Raw genomic sequence first — 24,633 nt, forward strand, 5'->3', positions numbered from 1 at the left:
AAAATAAACACAACTCATGTCCATAGCTAGAGGCCTATGCCTACTCTCTTCTATTAACTCGAGAGCTAGCCTATTTGAAATGGACAACAGATAACTTACCTACCAAATTGCTTATACAGTTTAAGGAAAAGTATGTCCTCCAAAAGATTATCCTTCAGATTGCTGCGCAAAGGAGGCAGGATATATTTCAGAGTCGAAAAGGCACGCTCTACACTGACCTGGGTAACGGGCACAGGCAGCACACTCATTGCAAGTTTGGATGGATCTGTTAGGCTACTCGCTAGTGTCAACAGTAGTGTCACTTCAGCCAGGCGGTCTGGGTAACATTTAGCGGGCAGATATTTTAAATTATTTTAAGGTTATTTAAAATTGAAAATATTGTTTTCACTCCGGAACAGCTGAAATTGTTTTTGTTCCCGTTTTCGATTACGTTCATCTCAAAATTTCGATCTTTACCAGTTTTTGTTTTTGTTCTTAGAACCGTTTCTAATCCCTGATATTCATGATATTATATATTGTGATCATGATGTTATATACTGCTGAGGCTCTCCTGGTGGAGCAAATCAAAATGGTTACTCTACCTTTACTCATGTAATCACCCAAGTCATGGTTGTATTTTTCCCATTTAATATTTAATATTAAAAGAGCTGCAGTAAAGGGAAAGTAGTCTTCACATAATTCTTTACATTAAAAATTACTGCAATGAACATACTTTTCCTGAACCTTACAGTATAAGCCATTGCTACCGCTTAGCTATGTGCCTTTCCACTAACATCTTTTTTCAGTGCAGAAGCACTTTCCTGCATTAATTGCATTAAAAAATCAAAAAGCCTGAGCTGGCCCAGGATTAGCTGTAGCCTAGGGAGTCTTCACCACTTGGTTCTACCTGTTTGCAACGATGTTTCAGTCTCCACCAATTACTTCCAGTACGTCTCCATGCATAGAACATGATTCTGGGTCCTGGCTCCCACCGTGAGTGACAGAGACGCCAATCCGTAATTTATGGATCGTGTATAATTAATGCATGAGGCAGTTTGGCGGTGAATGCATTGAGCTGTCAACCTAATTCTGGTTTGTGTTGAGATTTCTGTATTTGCTGTTTAATTAGTGAAAAGACAATCTTAACTTTCTGTATTATGTGTTTGTTTTGCTTATGAGCACTTCTAAAACACACCAGTCTCTCTCTTGTGGCCGAGTCCTTTAAACGCTGTTCAAAAGCCGCTGTGTGTGTGTGTGTCTGTGTGTGTGTGTGTGTGTGTGTGTGTGTGTGTGTTTGTGTGTATGAAGTGTGATTCAAACACAGACTTGCTTTGAAGTCTCTGTAGATGTTTTTCCAGTATGGTTATCACGCCATTGATTCCTCCAGTGTTTAACCACCACCTGAATCTGGACTTCAAAACTTGTATTGATTCCCGAGACGGTCGGTCAGCCACTGTGGAAAGCCATACTGTTTGCTGCTCCTCATGCTGACAGGCCTGGAGAGAAACCCTCTCTCTCGGTAGCGGTTAGCCAATAGTTTGAACTCTGGAAATTGCAAGGAATTTATTTTTACCATCTGGACAAAACATCTTTGCAGTTTATTACAATTATTTTTATGCTGCGGGTGATCCGGCACCAGGGTGTGGATAGGCCAGTCACCCTAGCTGCGTACATGGCATTGCAAGTGCATTCTGAAGTTGTACTTGTGTGAGTTGAATAAAGTTAAAAAAAACTTTGGTTTGGGGTTTTAATTAGACAGCATGTTCTTCAGTTACTGTTCTAGCTCATTTAATACAAGAATAATAAGTCTAAAGCTGTGGAAAAAAAGAAAAATCACAGATACAAAAGAGAAAACAAACACTGGTAGCCACTAGGACATTTTTTGGAAAAATGTCTGAGGCTCAATAGCTCAAATCAATTTAATCAATAAAATTAAATCAATTCAATAAAAAACATAATCTCTTTTGCTTTAATTGGATTGGCCTCCTGTCTGTGATGGTTCTATGGATTAGTACAGTATCATACCTTTGGTTTCTTTAGAGGGTCTGTTCTCTGTGTGTGTATGTGTGTGTGTATGTGTCTGTGTCTGTGTTTAACCACCAGCATGTGTGTATAGTTTCAGCAGAAGCATTCAGTGAAAGGCCATTCAGTCTGAGCTGAGGTGCAATTAAAGGCCAGTAAAGTGGTCTGTTCTGGTTGTGCAATCTGAATATCCCCTGTCTACAGAAACCTAAGGCCATCACAGAGCACAAAAGGTGCCCATATCACCCACGCATGGGGAAAAAAGGAATCAATACCACAATGGCCATTGCTATTCCAATCATTGCAAGGCCTGCATTCTCCCAGACCTGTATTCACTGCATACCAAGAGGCTCAAATCTGTGAAACACAATGGCCGCCACTCTGAATCATCACCTCAATGGAGACAACGTGCGCATTCAGAGAATGAAAAGAGGCATCCTGTACAGCTTTCTCTCTTACACATTGGCACAGCTGCCAACAGTAGGAGAGACAGAAACGGTTTGCTTGTAGACTGTTGTTGTACGTTTCATAAGGCTGATATAACTATGTTATGAATATGTCATTTAATAGAAAACAATTGAAATATCACAAGAGCTAATGAAAGGATTATTGCGTCTGTCATAAAATGTCTATGATGAAAGCTAGCACGTAAAATCATATAATTTTCTGTCCTATTGCTGGTGGAATAGACCGGGGTTAAGCAGCAGAAGCCGTGATTATGCTAATCTGTGCCACACTAGTCTGTCATAATGCTGGTGTAAATTGGCAAAATCTCTTAGTGAATTACGTCACATTCGCTCTCCATCTCTCATAGTCGCGACATTCTCCGGACGCACACACATGCATTGTCATTTATTTCCGAGAGTTCATTCTGTCTAAGCAACACCGACCACTCAGATGACTCTCTCTCTCTCTGTGCAAAAAAAACTGAATTTACGGGGACAGGATACTGGCACAGCATACAGGAGCTCAAGTACGCACACACACTCTGACGCACACACACACACACACACACACACACACACACGGCACATCCGCAGCCAAAACGGCAAGTGGCGGGAGAGCGAGGTGGTTACCATCTGTTCGGGTGACCTGCCAAGCGTGTGAGGCATCATCGCTTGGGAAGTCTGGGGGGTGACACCTGACCAGCATGCATCTGTCCGTCTGTCTCTGTTTCCTGCGCCAGGCCTCGGCTCAGCGGAGTCACATGGTGTCAGATTGAGGGGCCCCTGCAAGATGTCAGTGTGGACCGCGTGAAGTCACCGCCACTTGGAGCTACAGAGGAACCTTCTAGTTATTTCTCTGCACTTTCAAGCAGGTTAGGCTTCAAGAGCTTTTTACAACAAGAGCAACAACGACAGCTCCCTCATGACACACGGTAGGCAACCAAAAGAGTATGCATATGCATTTTTATGGCCTTAATAGACTCAGGCAATAGAAAACAAAAAGCCAGCAATGAGGTGAGGAAGGCATATATAATATGTTCATTATGAATCTTTTCAAATATAAACATCTACATTGTGGCACAGTTACACAGACACTACAACACTGATCCTGAAGACTTTTTTAAACCCAAAGATATACTCCCATAGAGTCTATGTTACTTTTAAAAGTAGGCCTACTGGTTAGGGTTTCGGGCTGGTACTGTTCGATCCCCGACCAGTAAAAAGAATGTGGGCGGGTGAAGTGCTAGAGCACTGCTCTCCCATGCCCACATCCACGGCTGAGGTGCCCTTGAGCAAGGCACCTAACCTCAATCACTGCTCCCCGGGCGCTCAAAAGCAGCTCACTGCTCCAGGTTAGTGTGCTTCACTGTGTGTATCACTGTGTGTATCACTACCCTGGATGGGTAAAATGCAGAGATACAATTCAGAGTGTGTGTGTGTCACTATCTCTGCCGTAAACAGTCACTAGTCACTAGGGCTCATTTCCTTCACTAGTCACTAGGGCTAATTTCCTTCCTTTAAAAGTATGCTTCCCCATACTTACCTCTGCTCATAACTCACAAAAAAAAAGAACCTTGAAAATAACCTTGACTTGAAAATGGTTGCAGTACACGAATACAAATGTTTGGTTCTCTTGATCACTCTTTCACTAGTGAAGCTGTATTTAGTCTGGAAAACAAATAAAGTATTTTTCTTGAGAAATGCATCTTTTGACATCTGTCCAAACATGCATGCATTCACAGATAAAGTTCAATCTCTTGTCTCTGAAATATACCTACAGTGTGTAGTAATACATATACAAACATAAGCCTGTTTGTGTGTGAAGCATGCCCACTGACTCTCCAATCAGTACTCTGTTCTTCTTCATCAAACCATCTGGTCTGGTAAAATGGGAGGTATATAATATAAACTACATCACCAGAATCACACACGGAGGATTTCATACGTTCATGTTTTCCTGATAATTCATGAATAACCCAGATATACTGTATATACATACATATATACATACATACATATATACATACATACATACATACATACATACATACATACATACATACATACATACATACATACATAGTTGGGAAGGATACTTTCAAAATGTATTCCGTTACAGAATACAGAATACATGCCCAAAAATTTAATCTGTAATGTATTCCGTTACATTAACTAATCTGAGCGAACACTAAAGCGAACACAAGCTCATTTTAGCTAACGTAAGATAGCATGTCAAACAGGACTAATCAGAGTCTTTCCACGGCTCAGAGTTTTTAAATCAGGACATAGGAGAATGTAAAATCGCACATCACGCTGATACAACTATAAAATAGCAAGGTGACCAGTTAAACTACAGCAGATGACTGCCTTTGGCTAATTAAAGAAATAAACTTACTTTAAGATGCTTCTTCAGGCTGGAGGTAAAGTCTTTAGACGCTGAAAGGAGGTTGGTTGCTGGCAAGCAATGGTTGCACGGCATAGATATATTATGTTCTCCCTTCTCTTTCTTTAAAAGAAATGCTGTTAGAAGAGCATTCCTAACCTGGCTCTGTTGTGCCGGCTCTGGCACCTGCTCCTTTTCCGACTTCATTAGCGGCTACTGTTCACGCAAATAGCTAATTTTCATTCATTTTCATGCTGGGGGGAAATGCATCAAGTTGCCTTAATTTATTAAGAGAGTGAATAAACTTGTGAAACAGATAAGTACCGTCATGAAATCCATTGATTTCAACAATCTAACTGTATTCTGAATACCATCTATTTAAATTGTAACTGTGGAATACAGTTACTCATAATTTGTATTCTAAATACGTAACGCCGGTACATGTATTCCGTTACTCCCCAACACTGCATATATACTGTACATACATACATACATACATACACACACACACACACACACACACACACACACACACACACACACACACACACACACACACACACACACACACATACATACATACATACATACATACATAAGATGTAAATCCCCTGCTTTCATTTTTCCATAGCACAAAACAGTAGGCTCACCTTGCAGGAAGTTGGCTGGGGAGAAAAAAGCATCTGGAATGATCTAGATAAGGGAATATTTTCTTGGCCTGTAAAGTGGTGTTTTCCATCTGCATAATCTAGCGCGGAGTTCAGGCTGAGTGAAGGGAGACATCATTAGGTAAGCAGGGTCACCAGAGTTCAAGAAAGCGCGCCGACGTGGCACCTCCATCAACTCCCCCTCCACTCAATTTGTATAATTTATCCTGCGTTCTGTTCCGAGCCGAGCCTTAAATAGGCCCATTTGACCCCGTGAAGCTCTCTCCAGTCAAATGTCACCTCGGCAAAATGAAATGCCAGACTTCTCGATGATGCATGCAGGCAGTCAGGCAGTCAATACAGCAGTGGCAATACACTTTACTCCATCCCACTTTCCAAAAGAGAGAGGGAGAGAATCAGAGAGAGCAAGAGAGAAAGAGGTAAACAATGTTTAAGGATGCAGAGTCAGCAGGTGACAGACAGACGGAGAAAAAACAAGACAAAGAGAGAGAGAGATTGGGAGGAAACAGAGAGGTGTGTATGAGAGAGGGAGGGAAATTAAACATGAGAAAGTGTGAGAGAAAGAAGTACAGAGAGAAAAAGAGAGATCTTATGAAAGAGAAGTAGGGATGCTGGAAGTACGCATATTTTGCTCTCACATATGCTGATTTATGTGAGTGACCTCCAAGGAAGAGTGTTTGTGTGTGTGTGTGTGTGCGTGTGCGTGTGCGTGTGCGTGTGCGTGTGCGTGTGCGTGTGTGTGTCTGGGGTGTTTGAGTTTATATTTCAAGTTGTCAGAAACAGGACTGTGTTTATGTCCATGGTTCTGCAGGAGGATGCCTGTACCACAGACATGATTGAGAAGTCATTACACTGCAGCACTCAGAATCGGATAGACTGAGAGAGAGAGAGAGAGAGAGAGAGAGAGAGAGAGAAGAAAAACAGAAAATACAGAAAACAGGTGTGTGGAAAGATGCAGGTGAAAACTCCATAGACGAAGAGAGAAGATTGATGAATCTGAGGAGATGCTTCCTCTCATACTGCGATTACTGTCATGTTCTGGTGTTTGTTTGGCTTTTGTTATGTCTAGCTGTCACATATTGACTTAGCCTTTTAGCTGTTCATGAATGATATGCTTTTAAAGGGTATCTTCTGTTTGAGTAGTGAATGCTGGGAAATAAATAGCTCAGTGTATGATGGGGAAAAGAGATAAATAAATAATGTGTGCTCATCCTGGCTGACAAATTGAAAGCCCCTTTTTAAAAGCAACGTAATTTCACAATGGCAGAAAGGCTGCAGGTAAAATTAGCTTCCTGCAACAACACCAGCATTTATCTGCCTGCACAGCGGTACTTTGTGACTTGAGAAGGCTTTTCAAATGTATTTTACTCTTTTATTTTTTTATTTGTGTTAGCAGGGATGTGCCGATGCTCTGCTTTGCTTTGCTCCGTTCTTTGTTGCTGACAGTATTTCGTTTTGACAAGTGGGCTAATTTCTGCTCGGGGTCATCAATATTTCTGACAATGAAATGATTGTGCCAGGCTCTGTCTCTCTGTGTATGTGTGTGTTTTTTTTTATGTGTGTGGGTGCGTCTGTAGGTGTGTGTGTGTGTGTATGTGTGTTTGTGTGTGTGTGTGTGCGTGTGTGTGTGTGCGTGTGTGATTGTGTGCGTGTGTGTGTGTGTGTGTGTGTGCTTGTGTAGGTTTGTGTGTGTTTGTGTGTGTGTGTGTGTGTGTGTGTATGTGTGTGTGTGTGTGTGTGTGTGTGTGTGTGTGTGTGTGTGTGTGTGTGTGTGTGTGTGTGTGTGTGTGTGTGTGTGTGTGTGTGTGTAAGTATAGCCCAGCTCCTTTAGTTCTGCTGAGGGTGCACTGTGTCTGGTGGCGTCGCTTTAAATTTGGTTGATTGTTCTGAAGGCTTTCTGGGACGTGGAGACATTCTCACGGGTGGCACCCTGCTCACGGTGCAAGCGTTCTGCCAACGTGGCCTGTTTAAATTCCGAGTTCCAGGTGGAAAGCACGGAAATGCTTCTGGAACGGTACACATGAATTAGGTCATCTGGTCGGACAGGAAGACAAAGCAGTTTGGGACATTTCTGTAAGTAGTTTTTAGATTATACTCATTTCAGCGTTGTCATGTTGAGTAGCACAGGGAACAAAAAGCACCTTTTAGTCAGGGCTATTAAAGAAGGGACAGGGGAAATTGTGTAAGACACACACACACACACACACACATACACACACACACACACATGCACAGACACGCACGTCCTTTAGTCTGGAGAGGGAGATTGTAGAATAGCTGTTGTCCTGATTGACTCCACTTATTAGTGGAGATAAAGCTACCACCTTTCTGTCTCTGTCTGTGCCTTATCCTCTTTTCCACAAAGCTCTCCTTTCCATTATTCTTTCTCTCTCCCTCTCTCTCTCTCTCTCTCTCTTGTACATACATACACACACACACACACACACACACACACACACACACACACACACTGATAACAGGAATCAGTGATGTTTGATTTTAATGTCCGTGCTTCAGCACACAGGCTTCACTCACGACTGACAGGCCTTCTCCTCCAGGGCGTTAATGACCTCAGAGAGACACACACACACACACACATACATACACACACACACACACACACTCACATGGAAATAGATCAAACACACACATGTACACACACATCCTTGTCATCCACTCCCTGAACCACCAGATGACTGAGTTGGAAGTCAGACGAAGGCCTCAATTCTCTCTCTCTCTTTTTCTCCATCTCTCTCCCCTCTATCTGCATAATTAACACAGCCATGTGAATGACGTTCGTTTGTCCGTCAAGTCAAGTGTACCCGACAGAGACTCGCCAGCGTCGTCTTCGTCTCTGATTAGGCTCTCATCAGAAGTTATTGTGGGTAATGGGGCATCAAGATGGAGAGAGTGAGAGAGAGAGAGAGAGAGAATGAGAGGCTGGTTTTAAGGCGAAGAGACACTTAATGTGCTCAACTCATCCCATGATGCAATGCTTTTAATTGGTCCGTGCGTCCCATCTGCTGTCTCCCCGTTTGTCCGGCCGTCCGTCCAACTCCGTGAAAAAGTTCCCAGGACTGAAGGAGATCAGCGCTTCTTTCGCACGCCATCGCAGACAAGCTGTGAGTCCGCACATGGCAGATTGCTTCGCCACGTTGCCAGAGATAGAGAGCGAGAGAGAGAGAGACAGAGACAGAGAGAGAGTGTGCGTGTGCTTGTAGAAATCACCAGCAATTCCAAACAGATAATGAATGCTAAATGCAATTATCATCCATTTAAAACTGCGGGTTCATATTTGCAGTGATGTGGTCTAATTTGACGGATTTGTCTTATCGGAGGTTGAGAGGAGACAGCTGGCGAGATGTGGGGAGGGGGGAGAAAGAAAGAAAGAAAAAAGAAAAAGAAAAATGACTTGGATGAGAGAAAGAGAAGAAGGAAAAGAAATCAACTGAAAGGATAATGAACATCAAACACGTTTGATCTCTCCCCCTCCCTCTCCCCCTCCCTCTCCCCCTTCCTTTCTCTCCCCATTCTCCAATGCTGCCAATTGTTATTTTAGATCGCAAGCAAGCATGTAATGGCCTGACGGAATATGGCATTTTTTAATCTCACTGTGTGTCACTTCAACACGGCCTGTGGAAATGGGACATATAGAGCTCAAAGGCACACAGTGGTCTAGTGGCAGACATTTGCATAGATATCGACACAAACAGCATCCCTGAGCAAAAAAAAACCCTGTAATGCCAGACTAATAATCAGACTTTCCTTTTGATGGGTACCATATTTCTCTGTCTTGCCATTTAAGTGAAGAATCTGCACTTTTTTGTTGCAAATAGTACATTGAGATTTGTTGCTTCACAGACTCCATTTCAAGAAACATTTTATACACTGCCATTTTTTTATCGAGACACTTATTCACTGAAAGGAACGGACTTCATCGATTATAGCACTTACGGCAGCGAAGCCTCTGATTAGAATCACGTCACAGATACCTCTCTTCTTTTTCTCTTCTCTTGGAGATCGACTTGAATTTGCCGCACACTCCCTGTGAAAGAGCTCCTAGGACTGACAGCCATACATTCCCACCATGCAATTGGGCCTTAAAAATAGTCATTAGGGGCCCTCAAGGTCAGTAGAATTGCTAAGAGCTGCAGTGTAATCACACCCCACTGCGGTGTAATTGTGGCCTTGTATGCTGTTCCCACTGTGTGTTTGTGAGGGTCCATGTGGTGTGTGTGTATGTGTGTGAGTCTGTGTGTGTGTTTGTATGTGCACATATGTGTCAGCGTGTCTGTTTGGAGGAAAGTAAGGAAGTAAATAAGGAAGTTAATAAGGAGGGAAGGAAGGATAGAAATAAGGAAGTTAATAAAGAAGGAAGGAAGGAAATAAGGAAATAAGGAGGGAAGGAAGTTAATAAGGAAGGAAGCAAAGAGGTAGAAAGGAAATAACAGGTTTTTTGTATAGCACTTTTCATACAAAGAATGCATCTTGAAGTGTTTTACATCACAACATAGTAATAAATAGACCAATTCAATTCAATTCAATTTTATTTGTATAGCGCCATAACAATACAATTGCCTCTCGGCGCTTAACAGAGCCCAGAGCCTGAACCCCCTTAGTGCATGCACAACGGCAACAGGGGCAAGAAAAAACTCCCTGTTTAGGCAGGAAGAAACCTTGAGCAGAACCACGGCACATAAGGGGGGACCCATCTGCTTGAGGTCGGCTGGGTGGAGACAGGAAGGTGGGACGGGGGGAAGGGGGGAAGGGGAAGGGTAGTGTGGCAGAAGGGGAAAGGAAGCAACAGGGGCAATACACAGCCAGCATTTGGTCACTGGACATATGTGTACATACATCTGGTGGTAAATACATGATACAGACAAGACCAGATTACTGTGGCAATAGGGTTATTGTTACAGGGGTAGGGGATGTAGGGACAGAGAAACATTTCGGTGGAGGCAATAATGTATATTGTACATAAATGCTAGCATAGGGTATTGGGTAGAGTAGGTGTACTGCAATGCAGTGGCAGTGGGTGCGGTTGGCCGAGGGTTTCTCTAGGTAGACCAGGTAGAGAGACTACGTGCAGAGTGGTGGGGGTGGGGAGGGAAAGTTCCACATCCATCAGCGATTGGAACACGCCTGGCTCCGGGGAGGCAGTGGACCTTGCAGGGGCCGCTTGTTAAAGGGGGGGGTGTGGACATCTCGGACCATGGAGCTGCCGATGACCAGACAATAAAAGACATTGATAAATCACAACATTTAAAACCATAAAACAGGGGAAATCATATCAAGTTTTAAGCCATTTAGCCCACCTCTCTAATAGCCTAGAATAGCCTCCACAGTGTGAGGAGGGGGATCTCAAGAAGAACATCTAACATGTTTGCCTTTTTTTTTTTATTCCTGGAGGGGGTCGCTAGCCATGAAGTGCACCACACTGTTGGCAGAGATAGAAAAATAGAGGAATCCTTTTGTCAATGTTTTTGCCTCACCACTTAACTTCTGCATATTTCAACACTCTATGTTGTGATTATAGAAAAATAGAATAATCTTTGGTCTTTGTTTTTTCCCCTCCAACCTCAACGCTCTCATGTCTCCCCCCGAGCGCTAGCACATGCGACTGGAGGGCTCATTAGGGCAGGCATTGATAAGTGACGGCAGCTGTTCTCTGCACCTAAGCATATGAGGAGGGTAACTAGAGTGATTACATTTTTTGGGATGGGAAAAATTAACAGAATAATCTTTTTTTCTTTCCCACTTTACTTACTGCTTTCCAACTCCAAAAGACCGGGCGTGGCCAGGTCCTCTGTAAAACTCAAGGGTGTCCCCAGATGGTGAGAGGGAGAGTCAAGGGTAAAAGTGGTCTGGCGAATCTAATAAAGATTGAGAAAAATACCTGGATTTCTTTTTGCCTTCTTTTGTATTCTGACGGAACTATTGGCAGGAATACAGGGACTAGAAGAACAAAAGAATCCTTTTGTTGTTGCTTTTTTCTCACTCCTCTTCACTTTAATCTCAATCTCAACTCTGATTTTGGAGGATATAACACGGAAGAATCTTTTTTATAGTTTTTTCCCTCCCCTCTCTATGCCTTCATGTCTCCTCCTGCTCTACCGTGTGTGTGTGTGTGTGTGTGTGTGTGTGTGTGTGTGTGTGTGTGTGTGTGTGTGTGTGTGTGTGTGTGTGTGTGTGTGTGTGTGTGTGTGTGTGGAAGGCTCATTAGAGCAGGCATTGATTAGTGAGGGCAGCTGCTCTCAGCATCGGAGAACCCTCACAGGGGCTGACCGCCGCTAAGACAAAAGGGACCGGCTATCAATCAATGATCAGGAAACCAATGATCCATTGTTCGGCCAGGGTTGAGTGGGGGTGGGGGTGGGGGATGTGAGTGCCAATTAGTAGAGGGGCTCTCAGTGGAGCCATGTGTTACCTAAGCACTAGCAGCAGAAGCACTAGCAGCAGAAGCACCAGCAGCGCTAGTGGACCTCTGTGCCACTTGAGTTTATGTATAAATGGAAGTAGGGTTTTTATTCACAAATGAATGAAATACCTTCTCTCTCTCTGTCTCTCTCTTGAGGAACAGAGAGAACTGAAGGGAAGAGGAAGGGCAAGATGTGCCACGGTTTAGTATAGTGAGGTGTGGTTTAGTATAGTAAGGTGTAGTATGGTGCAGTGTAGTGTGGTATGGTGCAGTGTAGTGTGGTATGGTGCAGTGTGGTGTGGTCTAGTGTGGTGAGGTGTGGTATGGTGCAGTGTGGTGTGGTACAGTGTAGTGTGGTATGGTATAGTGTGGTATAGTGCAGTGTGGTATGGTGTGGTATGGTGTGGTGTGGTACAGTGTAGTGTGGTATGGTGTAGTGTGGTGTGGCATGGTGTGGTGTGGTGTGGTATAGTTTGGTGTGGTATAGTGTGGTGTGGTGTGGTATAGTGTAGTATGGTATGTTGTGGTATAGTGTGGTGTGGTACAGTGTAGTGTGGTATGGTGCAGTGTAGTGTAGTGTGGTGTGGTTTAGTGTAGTGTGGTATGGTGTGGTGTGTAATGGTGTGGTGTGTTATCGTATGGTGTGGTATGGTACAGTGTAGTGTGGTATAGTGCCGCTTAGTGTGGTGTGGTGTGTGTTATAATGTAGTGTGATATGGTATGCTGTGCTATAGCGTAGTGTGGTATGGTGTGGTGTGGTATAGTGTGGTGTGGTACAGTGTAGTGTGATATGGTATGATGTGCTATAGCGTAGTGTGGTATGGTGTGGTGTGGTATAGTGTGGTATATTGTGGTGTGATGGACATTGTCAAGGCCTTTAGAGTGATTGTCTCTGGCAGCAGAGGCAATCAGGGGAAAAAACAACATGGTAATTTAATAGCAGTGCTTGTCTGAGCTGTACCAGTTGTGCTGCTGTAACAGGGAAATTAAAAAGGCTGGGCTGGACTATGTGGGCATGCTTAAATACATTTGTAAGTGTGTGTGTGTGTGTGTGTGTGTGTGTGTGTGTGTGTGTGTGTGTGTGTGTGTGTGTGTGTGTGTGTGTGTGTGTGTGTGTGTGCTTGTGTGTATGTGTGTGTTTATATGTGTGAGTGTGTGTCTGTTTGTGTATATGTGTGTGTGCTTGTGTGTGTGTTTGTGTGTGTGTGTGGGGGGGGGGGGTTATATGTGTGTGTGTGTGCATGTTTGTGTATGTGTAAGGCTGGGTGGGTTTGGTGGGTGTGATTATCACACATATGACAGCTGGATCAGTGTTTTATGTAAGGGATAACGGCCGACGAGCTGTACAGTTTTACAAAGATAATGGACGATGCGGGGCAAAGAACTCCACGACGCGCAGCGCGAAGTCCATTATCTTTGTAGAACTGTACAGCTCGAAGGCCGTTATCCCCGTTTACAACATCCAAAAATGTTTTGATTATTATTATTATTATTTAGATTTTCCTTAATCTTTAGGAAACTTATTATGCATAATAACCTGATGAATTCTTGATTTGAAGCCTAGTGCTCCCGTAAGAGAAAGAAAAAAAAACGCTACGTTGGTTGTCAATGGTTACCATTCAAGAGCATTGATATGGAACGGCGATTTAACTTTTCTACTGGGACTACGTCCAAGGTGTCCGGTTATACGAACTTAATGTACACCCCATTAGCCAATCAGAAAACAGTATTTCGTTCCAGAGGGAGATAACACTGTTTAAGGGACAGATGGCTTAGGAAGATGTTTGTGGAAATGGAAAGAGCAGGGGCCCTCACTTCATTGATGGGGAGCTGGCAATGAGCACAGTCTCCTGCGCATTAACTAAAGCAAATGGAATAAGGTGTGGTCAAATCATTTGGCTAATTCCATACCATGAGCAAGATTGTAAGTGCTAACATGGGGGGGGTCAGCACAATGCTCCTACATGCCACATGATACGTTTAGTTCATGCACAACAGATATTGCTTGATACTCGTTGTTTTGCGCGTTGCACCCGTCAGTGAAATGACGGGACTACGTGTGTGTGTCTGTGTGTACCTGTGTTTGATATGTGAATGATTGAAAGCGAAACAGAAACCCAATGAGAGAAGGAAGAGATGTCGGGATGCATTTAGAAATTCGAAAGCTATGGGCAGATGCGCATGTAGGGCACTTCCTTGACAGCTGCAGGAAAAAATGCGCTGTGACATCTTTGTGTCTGCATTTCAGGAAAACCCACAGCAATCCATTCCCTTGTCAGCTCGCTTTTGCCTCAACCCCGGGACAGCGGCCCCCTGCAAAATGCATAAGTGTGCGATAAAGCCTATGTCGGTCTTTGTTTATTTGCCCTGTTTGTTTTATCCGGCATGCTGTCAGGGTCTTTGAAAAGTACAACGTGTACCTTTTTGGTCCTCTAAAGGGGGCTTTGATTTGCGGAACTAAATCTACAGCTATAACGGTACCATTTTCTTTTTTTAGAGGCCAAGTTCTTGTTATGCTTTCCCTCCCTCTCGCCCTCACACACACACACACACACACACACACACACACACACACACACACACAGGCACCCTTTTAATGTGATTTGTGAGATTCGTGCAGAGCAGTTTAGCTGTGTAAATGGAAGGTAAATCCTTGCTGTCACCGTTTCGTAAAAAAAGAGGGACAACGCCAAAGTCACCGGCGCCTGGTGTGTTTTTGGGGAGGGGGGCGTCGGGGTGGGGGTGGGGAGGGGGAAGTCGAGGTTGCTTGGCTGGTGGAAGTGCATGTAGCTAACTCAAAACATAATTCCACCAAAGCCCAGGGTGTCCATTGTGTGGTTATGGATGTATACTGCTGCTTGAACAGGCACCCTGTGGCGATGCTGTGCCACTCTGACAAAATAGTGTGAATTTGGGGAGGGTAATGGGGCAATAACTCACTCACTCTGGGCTTGGGAATGTGAGATAGACCTACATGGTCAAAAAAGCTTACGTCTTATGTTCTCATTCTTTCTGTGTGCAGAGAGAGATGTAGAAGGAGTATGTAAGTGCGTGTGTGTATGTGTGTGTGTGTGTGTGTGTGTGTGTGTGTGTGTGTGTGTGTGTGTGTGTGTGTGTGTGTGTGTGTGTGCGTGTGTGTGTGTGAGAGAAAGAGAGTGAGAGAGAAAGAGATAGAGAGAGAGAGAGAGTAAAAGAGAGCTAGAGAGAATGTCTTGATGTGTCTGATGTGGAACTCAGTATGGACAATTTTAGAGCAATAAATGTGATCCAATAGTCAGACATGCAGAAATGAAGAGTGTTAATGTAATACTGATGTTGCAAATCATTACCATGATACAAAGATAACAACAATAACAATGAGCTGCAGTCTGCTGCTCCGAAGCAGAAGCGAATCTTAACCCTAAGTTGTATGGCCTGGGCTAATAGCATCTCATCCACTCTCCATTAGCCAACTTCAGCCTCACACTGTGCTGTGGCGCCCCGGTCTTTTGTGTAAATGGACCCAAAACTGATGGCTTGTGTGCACTCTTCAGACGTGATTACATTCATCCCTTAATGATGTCTGTTTGCTTGTGTTAATCGGCCCACTTTGTGTGTTTCTCTGTGTGTGTGTTTGTGTGTGTGTGTGTCGGGGTGTGTGAGAGAGAGAGAGAGAGAGAGAGCGAGTGTGTCTGTGTGTCTGTGTGTGTGGATGAATGTGTTTGTGTGCGTGTGTGTGTGTCGGGTTGTGTAATGGTGGCGTTAAGTCCATCCAGCCCAAAGGAGCACGTTGCCCTAATGAGCCACTGTATTATGGATTCCCCTCACCCAATAAACACCATGCATTTGCCTTAGTTGTTTTGATGTTGTTTTGGTTTTAAAAATATGGCCAACCACATCGTTGACCTGGGGGACAACACTGGGGTTATAGTTATCCATTACAAGGGAGTGTGTGTGTGTGTGTGTGTGTGTGTGTGTGTGTGTGTGTGTGTGTGTGTGTGTGTGTGTGTGTTGTGTGTGTGTGTGTGTGCGCGTGCGTGTTGGGGGCTGCGGTACAACACTGGGGTTATAGTTATCCATTATAAGGGCGGTCACAGTGGCTGGGCCCATAGGTCCACATGGTGCTCCTGAACAGAGGAAGCATGATGAAGAGGTGGCTGGGCAGATAGCAGCTGGATTTATCTTGTGCACCCCACCATACACACATACCCCATACGTGCACACACACACGCTCTCTCTCTCATCCTCTCTATCTCTTAGACATGCACACACATGCCCACACACTCCCACCACCATCCGTGTCCTCCCCCATCCCCCGAACCCACACAAACACACACACACACAAATTCACACACCATCCGGATATTGTAATGTGAATTCAAGGTCTATGAGCACCCTAATGGAACTGTTCATCTAGAAATGACTTAATATGTGCGTGGTGGAATACACTATAATATCACGGTGCATGGAGATGGATTATATTTTTAAAAGAAGGAAGGGGGTAAAAAAAAGGTGCGGAAATATATATATTTGAGGATTCATCAGTGAACTTCTCATTTCATTTCTTAATTCATTTTTTTTGTCGCTACTCCTCAGGGAGGTTTAAACTGTGACACTCCAGTGCCTACTTTCATAGGGGATTTGAAGTTTAATCCAGAGGCATTTATGTGTGGAGAACATGTGGAGGCGTTGAGTATATTTACAAGGATATATCCCTCAGCCCAAATGAGCACATATATGAGAGAAAGGAGGAATATTTTTATAATCTTGCCAAACAAAGGTAGGAAAATACAGCAACCCACACAGATGAAACTCTCGCACATACTGTATAATTATGTACATATTAGAGATGCGCGGTTGGCGGTTGCACCCGCGGACTCCGCGGTTAAACCGCGGATCGGGCGGGTGACGTGACAAAAAATTATATTTTAATTAAATTCGGGCGGGTGGCGGTTTACCCAACGAAATTCAAAATATATACACATTGTTAAATGTCGTTACCTACATCCAAGCACATTTTCAAATAATCAAATTTTCATCAGGCAGTAAATTGGCCTTGTACGGAATATGCATACAAAGCAAACAAAGGAAGCAAAAAAGTTTAAATTAAGTGACGATCCCTATTAGTGTCGCGTCTCTTTGCAACGCCGCAAACCTGCATTAAAGCTATGAGTCAGCTGTCAGTATTGTAAGAAGCCTTAACGTGTCGTAGATGAAACTGCCTGGGTTATTTTGTTTCGTTAGGCTATTAGTTATATTTTAAAACAGCCAGTCATTGTAGCCTACCACTCGTGGAATAAGGAATTTCAAAGAGATGATGGAGTGATTTGACTCAGAAGTGACATTGGGCATTGGCAGCGCGAGATGAACAAGTTACACTTCTAGCTCAGTAACATCACCAGCTAAGAAAGAAGGTAAGAAAAATAGTCGGAAAACTTTGATTTGCAAGGCAAGCAGGCAAGTGTTGGGGTTGTTACAGTATAAAGCCTACAATGCGGTGAAATTTCAGAATTAATAGACTTGGCGTTTCCTTCTAAACTAAAAACAGTAGGCTATATTACCATATTAAAATGGTGTACCAAATTGCGTTTTATTACAATGATAAAAAAGTGTAGGTCCACTAGCCTATGGTAAGGTCAGGTTTGCCGATGTGCTTGGCTATTTTAAAGTTTCTCCCTGTGCATCGATCGGAGACAGACGTCACTTCACTGATAATATTCTGGGGATAGGCTACAACATAGCCAATAGGCTTTCATACTAGGGGCTTTATCCTTTAAATATCTTTGCGGCATTGGATCAGTCTCCTTTCAAGAACAGGCAAGAACTTTTTTAGCCTCGCGTCACAGCGCCTATACCTAAAAACAACAGGCGGATGGCGGGCGGGTGCGGTTTTGAAAATTGGTCAAAAAAATTGGTGCGGATGGATAGCGGACGGATCATGCGTTTTGTGATGCGGTTGCGGATGAAATAATAGCCCATCCGTGCATCTCTAGTACATATATGTATGTACAGTATATACCCACAATGATATATTTATACCAATATATATATATATAATTGTGGGTATATACTGTTTATATATATAAAAACAAGGCCTACTTAGTTACTGCACTCTGACATGTGTCACAAAAAAATGTGAAATGCCAATACTGTTTATGCAGATTGCTCATCACGCTGCCAATCTTGAGATGTCCATGTGTGGATGGAGACTGCTGCTCTAGTTTAGTTTTCAGTATGCATGTTCAGTAAGTGGCTCACATGTTTCCTCCATATTAGTGCCCGTTATCCATGCATCCGAATCCTTCCCACTCTTCCGTCTGCTCTGGCTGGGAACAAGATATTCCCCTCCTGCTGAGTACTACAGCATGTCTGAATGTGTGTAGGCAGTGTGAGCCTGTGTGTGCGTGAGTGTGTGTGTGTGTGTGTGTGTGTGTTTGTGTGTGTGAGTGTGAGAGTGTGTGAGAGAGTGTGTATGTGTATGTGTGTGTGTTTGTGTGTGTGTGTGTGTGTGTGTGTGCGTGTGTGCGTGTATGTGTCTGTGTCTGTTAGTGTGTGTGCAAGTTATTGTCATTATATATGTGTGAGAAACACCCAGGTTGGTGCTGTAGAGCAGTTTATGCTGATACTTTCTGATTGGCTGGGTCAAGTGTATGTGCATGCCAGTGTGTGATTGTATGCATGATTTCTTTATTTGTGTGTGTGTATGTGTAAGTGTGTACATGACATGGTGCATATGTTTTTGAGTGTGTGTGTGTCATTGCAAGCATGCGTGTGTGTATGTTTGGTTGTGTGTATGTTTGACTGTATGTGTCTGTGTGTGTGTGTGAGTGTGTGTCTTTTTGGTTGTGTGTGTGTGTGTGTGTGTGTGTGTGTGTGTGTGTGTATGTGTCTGTGTGTGTGCGTGTATGTCTGGCAATGGGCAGGCAGACTGCTTGGCTCCATCTGATGTGGACAGCACCTGCAGAGGGCTGCGGGGTCATATTTTAGCTCGCCTTGTCTGTGATGAATGGGGAGCCTCTAAAAGCGCTGTCCATGGTGCTGAAAGCTCCTCTGATGCATGGTGCCTGGCGGTCTGATAAATCCTTAGTGTCAGTCTGCTCCTGACAGCTATTCATCAACCATTCCTTTTCTGTCTTTTTTCCTGTTACATTAGGCATAGTATAAAGGGAAAAAGCAACAAATGCATCGTGATGCAGGCATGACGCTGACAACCACAACTTCCAGCAGAGAGAAACTTTCTCCCTGCATGCAGCGGGACAAACTGTGCCTGTGGAGTGATGGTGCTACACATGGCCTGTGGCAGGCAATAGAACATCTCTTAAACCCAAAGGTTTACAAAAAAAGAACACACTGCTCTACAGAGCAGAGAAAGTTGCACTTGGAATGTCAACATGACGTGTGGTCTGCAGTATAGTTTATGGGCCAGAGAGCAGGCCTGTGTCTAATACTGTTTTATGTGCTGTCACTTCGGATATCTGTGCTGATGTCACATAAATGGCAATAAACAGTAATGGGTTCTATTAAGGTTCCAGTAATTCACATTAATTAAAAAGGGGTAGTTAACATCATTAACTCATTATCTTAAGTAGATGATTTCACTGCAAATGTTTGCTTCTTAGTTTTGCTAACGACATAGGTAATGCTAATGGAACCGTAAAAAATTTTTTTTTTAATAAAAGTTAAATTCTAGTACTTGCAAAATTCTGGTTCTTAGCTGATTATAACATCTTTCATGGTTAATTAACACTCAAGTATATGACACGTTCACGTTAATGCGTACATTTATATTACCTAATTATTAAAAACCTTACTTTTATAGCATTCACAGACAAATACCCACACATGTCAGTTTGTGTGTGTTCTACATGTATCCTGTGGCAAGCGAGTGGGCTGATATCCGGATTTCAAAGAAGAAAAGCTGACATTTATTCAAGATGTTTTTGTTTTTCCTCCAACCTCCACTCCATCTCAGTTGTCTCCTTTGCCAAAACATCACACACGGGGCACGGGTTGATATAAAAATGGCTTTTAATTGTACACCCAAAGCAAGAATGCAATGCCTTTAAACCAAGTGTATGCTAAAAATACTGCAAGTTTTTTTTTTTTTTTTTCACTAAAAGTATTTGATGTTGGCTCGTGAAGCTGCAGACATGGCATGTCTCATTTCACTTTAGCAGCTTCTCCGAGAAATCTGTTGATTTTGTGTCTATATATTTGTGTGTGTGTGTGTGTGTGTGTATGTGTGTGTGTGTGTGTGTGTGTGTGTGTGTGTGTGTGTGTGTGTGTGTGTGTGTGTGTGTGTGTGTGTGTGTATGTGTGTGTGGGCGACATTCACAGGTTTGTTTAGTGTTCCCTTCCCTCTTTTCATCTGGTTGAAATCCGAAGTGTAGGCACTTACACTGGCAATGGCAAAGATCATGTTTTTTGGAGAATTATAGCGACTGACTAGGTTCAAATTAACATTTGGACACCACTTATTTAAACTATCAACGTTAAAAATCTCCCAAGGATACACATTTGCACTTTATTAAGCATGTGTGCATGTACGTATGTGTGTGACTTTGAGTGTGTGTGTGTTGTCAGTACGAGAATACTCTGCTTAATAACTCACACCAGCTTACTGACTGGCTATAGCACAGTAAATGTTTCTGTTACATTTTTTTTTTCTGGACAGAATATATAACAATTCTTATAGCAATGAAAAGACAAAATTTCTCTCTTTAAATAGAAAAGAAGATATATCTCATCAAAACTCTTACACCGTCATTGTTGTTGCCGTCTATTCTACGAGGGAGGGGGTTCTTTCCTTTATGAAACGGGTGGCGTCTAACTCGTCTATGATTGCACAGCACAGACGGTATTGCTCGGGATCACAAGGACTGTTCCACTACTCTTTAACACATTAAACAGTCACAAGAGACAACACTGGCTGCTCAGATCCACCCTCCGGAAAGTCCGTGATGTGACTCCCTACTCTGAAAAGTCGACGCCACGATCCTTAGACCCACTGACTCAGAAAGGTCACTATTACAGTGGTTTGATCCACTGTTTCTGTTCCTTTTTAGTTTTGCCACCGAAAAACCCACAATAAAAGTATACTTGAAACTTGTTTCCCAGCATGTCAAGTTTGCAGAGACAAAATGTTGTTATTTCAGAGAGTAGTACCAGCTCGTCCTTCAACGGTCTGTCCTTTTGGCTGTGGCTGTGAGAGTTTTTGTAATTGATGTGGCTAACGCGTCGTCTCTTTTATTTTAGAAAGCGTTGTCCGACACATTTACGACCGTGGGCCTAACCTCCTCTGCGGCAGGCATGCCTTTGCCAGCGACCCAGAGCCGGGTGAAAGGGGAGTGCAGTGTCGCCTGGGGTGCGAGGGGTGTAACGGACTGGCATTTTCGCAGGTCCCCGTAGAGCTGCTGGTTCCGCAAGGACACGTATATGAGCAGACAGGCAACCGAGACGGCGGTGAGCAGCACGCCGAACACGGCAATCACTGCAGCATCCCACCGCTCGCGGGTCAGCGCTGCCACCTCTACCCCCTTCGTGGTGACATTGACACACTTGGAGCTCTGTTTGTGCCGGACGTTAGGGACATCCACGCACACTTTGTACTTGGTGGCCGGGGAGAGGTGCGTGAGGTTGTACACCTTGACGTCAGACGGGACACGCGCCGTGAAGGCCACCGTGGGGTTTTTCGAGCCGGACATGGTGAACCACTTAATATTCGGTGCCAAGCTGCCATGGGCCGCCTTCCAGGACACCAGCACAGAATTGGCTTCCACAGAGTTGATGTTCACATTGAGGGAGTTGTTTGCTGTTTGCGGGAAATATCCGTTCACTTCCACAGAGACTGACTTTAGATCGGCACCGATGAGGTTGTGAGCCACGCAGGTATACAGTCCCGCCTCGTTCTCCGTGATATCGTAGATGTCAAAGGTCCCCTCGGGGTGCATGTAGTACTTCTCAGACACGGTGTTGGGCAGGACACGCGTGCCCGTTGGTGTGATCCAGTAGATCTCCGGCTCAGGCTCTGCAAATGCGCGGCAGTGGAGGGAGACGGCGCTGCCGTTGGCAACGCTCAGGTGTGCGGGGAGGCTCTCAGGAGAGATGAGTGGCAAGCAGATCTCCATCATCTCGCGGAAATGCACCTGCCGCACACGCTGGCCCTCGTACTCAGGCGGCTCCACGCAGAACAGCGAGTCAGGCTCCATGAAGCGCACACGGGTCCGGTTCATGCTCATCCAGCGAACCACGCAGTCACAGCGGATCGGGTTTGAGTGCATGCTCACCTCGCGCAGGTTCGGCAGAGACTCCACAGTAACCCGGTGTAGGGCGCTCAGGGCGTTACCGTTTAGCATGAGTGTCTCCAGGCGGGGAAGTTTGTGGAAGGCGGTGGGGTGGATGTAAGACAGCTTGGGGTTGTTGGTGGCCTCGATCTTGGTGAGCTCAGGAAGGTTGTCCAGGGCGAAGCTGTCGATGGACACCAGCTCTGGCATGCTGTTGATACCCAGCTCTTTCAGGTGAGGCATGTCCAGAAAATCGCCCCTCTGGATCCTTCCAATTGGGTTCTTGTTCAGGTCTAGGAACTTGAGGTTCTTGAGGTGCCTCAGGGCCCCGTGCGGTACTTCGGGGAAGGTGTTATCATAGAAGGAGATGCTCTCGAGGTTATCCATGCCAGATAGGGCATCATCAGGCAACTGTGAGAGGTTCATCCTGGTTAGAACCAGGCTACGAAGATTCCTCAATGACCTAAAGGTCAAATCAGGTATGGTGATGACTGGGTTCTCGCCAATCATCAAGATCTCCAGGCTCGGGGTGTACTCGAACCACTCGTAGCTAATGGTCTGGAGCTGGTTGGAGTTGAGGTGGAGCCGCAGCAGACCCCGGAGCCCCCTGAAGGCTGCCGGCGAGATGGAGGAGATCAAGTTGTGGTTCAGGTAGAGCTCCTGGAGGCTCGGGAGGTGGGAGAGTGCGTTGTCAGGCAACAAGCGTATCCAGTTCTCCTCCAGGTGCAGGGAAAGCAGCTGGGAGAGACGGCCCAGGTCAACATCAGCCACGGAGGTCAAGTTGTTCTGCGACAGGTCGAGCTCAGTAATGTTGGCTAAGTATTCCAAAGGTTGGTCAACCTTGCCGATGTTGTTCGTCTGCAGCAGCACTACTTGCGTGTCTGCAGGTAGTTTCTCGGGGATTGCAAAAAGCCCCAAGTCATTGCAGTCCACTGTGGGGGCCTCCATGTACACAGAACTGGGGGAGAACCAGGGGCGAGTTTCACACACGCAGGACTTGGGGCAGTCAACTCTCGCCACAGAGGCGGGAACAAAGGCCACCACAGTGAGCCCCACTAACAAACAATCAACAAGCGACACTTCCTTCATATTGGCCCGCTGCCCAGCACTCAAGTAATTGGTCCTTGTAGATTAAGTGGTTCGCCTTCAGAAATAATGGATCATTTGTCTGCAGTGAGGGGTGACAGTTGCTCGGGACCAATGAGATTCCCCAGGGATTTTTTGGAGACGTGCAGTGAACCCGCTGTTAATTTTCTTGGTGAGGAATGGGTTTCACTTTGCGGTTAAGGTCACACAGACCAGGTTACGAAGAAGGTCAGAAGGTAGAATAAAAATATGACTGCTGGAGCAAAAACAGTTTCACAGCTATAATGGATGGCGATGTTTAATCCTCTCTTTCACTTCGGTGGAGAAACATCTGCTCCTCTCGATGTGAGTCATTGTCAGTCATGATTCAGTTCCACCTGGAAGAAAAGAAAAGGACAGACAGAGTGACGTGACTGAGCCATGATAAAAAACTGAAGGTGAACAGGGGCACATCACAGGAGTCAGATTAAAGCATATTGACATTAACCAAAGTCATATTAAAGCACATTGATATATGCTGGCATTTATACTGCATAGGCTCTGCCATCTAGCAAATGATAGAAGGATTTCTGTGTCCTTGACCTTCTTATTTGGGTATATCGCTGCAGCCTCCTGCTTTGACATTAAATGGTGGCATTATCGGGCTGGCTTTTTGTGTGAAGTTACGGCACGAGTCTTCTGCTCGGGAAATGTACTTGAAAGGCAAAGTTCTTAAGGTCGGCGAGCGGGTCACGCAGCTGTTGTTTGATGTTATTGCCCTCTGTGGTGGGAACTTGTGGGAAAGTGTGGGAGATGTACCCGTGATAATCCTGTCTGTATTTTTCTCTTTTTTTTCTAAGGCCAAAGGAGGAATCATAGGCGAGAGAGGGGGAGATAGCGAGAGAGAGAGAGAGAGAGAGAGGGAAGCAGGGAGGTGGAAAGAGAGAGATGGGAAAAGTCTCTTTCATCACGTATCATTCATTTCAAGCTTCTCTGCCTTTGTTTTGTCTTTTCCTCATCATTAATTAAGCTGTACACTGTATGCCGTGCTTTCTTGTCCTCCTCGTACCGCCAAACTGTGTTTCGCTCGTTTCGCTCATCAATGGCAATACGGCGGAAAAGGCAGCAAATTAAAGAGCAAGTGCATGAGAGGGAGAGAATGAAAGAGATGGTGTGTGAACGAGAGAGGGTGAGAGGGAGAGGGAGAGAGAGAGATAGAGAGGGATGGGGGAAGAAAGTGTGCTAGAAATAGAGCAGAGGAGGGGAGAAGTAAAAAAAAAAAAACCATACAGCTGGAAAGGGGGTAGGGCAAATGAAAGAGAGCAAGAAAGAAGAAGAAAGGGATAGAGAAGGGATAGAGAGTGAGAAGGGAAAGGGAGAGAGAAGGGAA

The 24,633-nt window shown here is 44.6% G+C and overlaps 1 protein-coding gene across 1 annotated transcript; it reads right to left on the reverse strand.

Moving 5' to 3' along the window:
* Positions 1-21,146: 21,146 nt before the first annotated feature.
* On the reverse strand, positions 21,147-23,267 carry lrrn3b (leucine rich repeat neuronal 3b; the record flags this gene model as incomplete). The annotated part of the gene is made up of 1 exon (XM_080851084.1): positions 21,147-23,267. The coding sequence occupies one exon, from the start codon at positions 23,265-23,267 to the stop codon at positions 21,147-21,149; it is 2,121 nt and encodes a 706-aa protein (XP_080707210.1).
* Positions 23,268-24,633: the final 1,366 nt, after the last annotated feature.

Source organism: Sprattus sprattus (assembly GCF_963457725.1).
Source record: "Sprattus sprattus genome assembly, chromosome: 14".
In the NCBI taxonomy this organism is placed as follows: domain Eukaryota; kingdom Metazoa; phylum Chordata; class Actinopteri; order Clupeiformes; family Clupeidae; genus Sprattus; species Sprattus sprattus.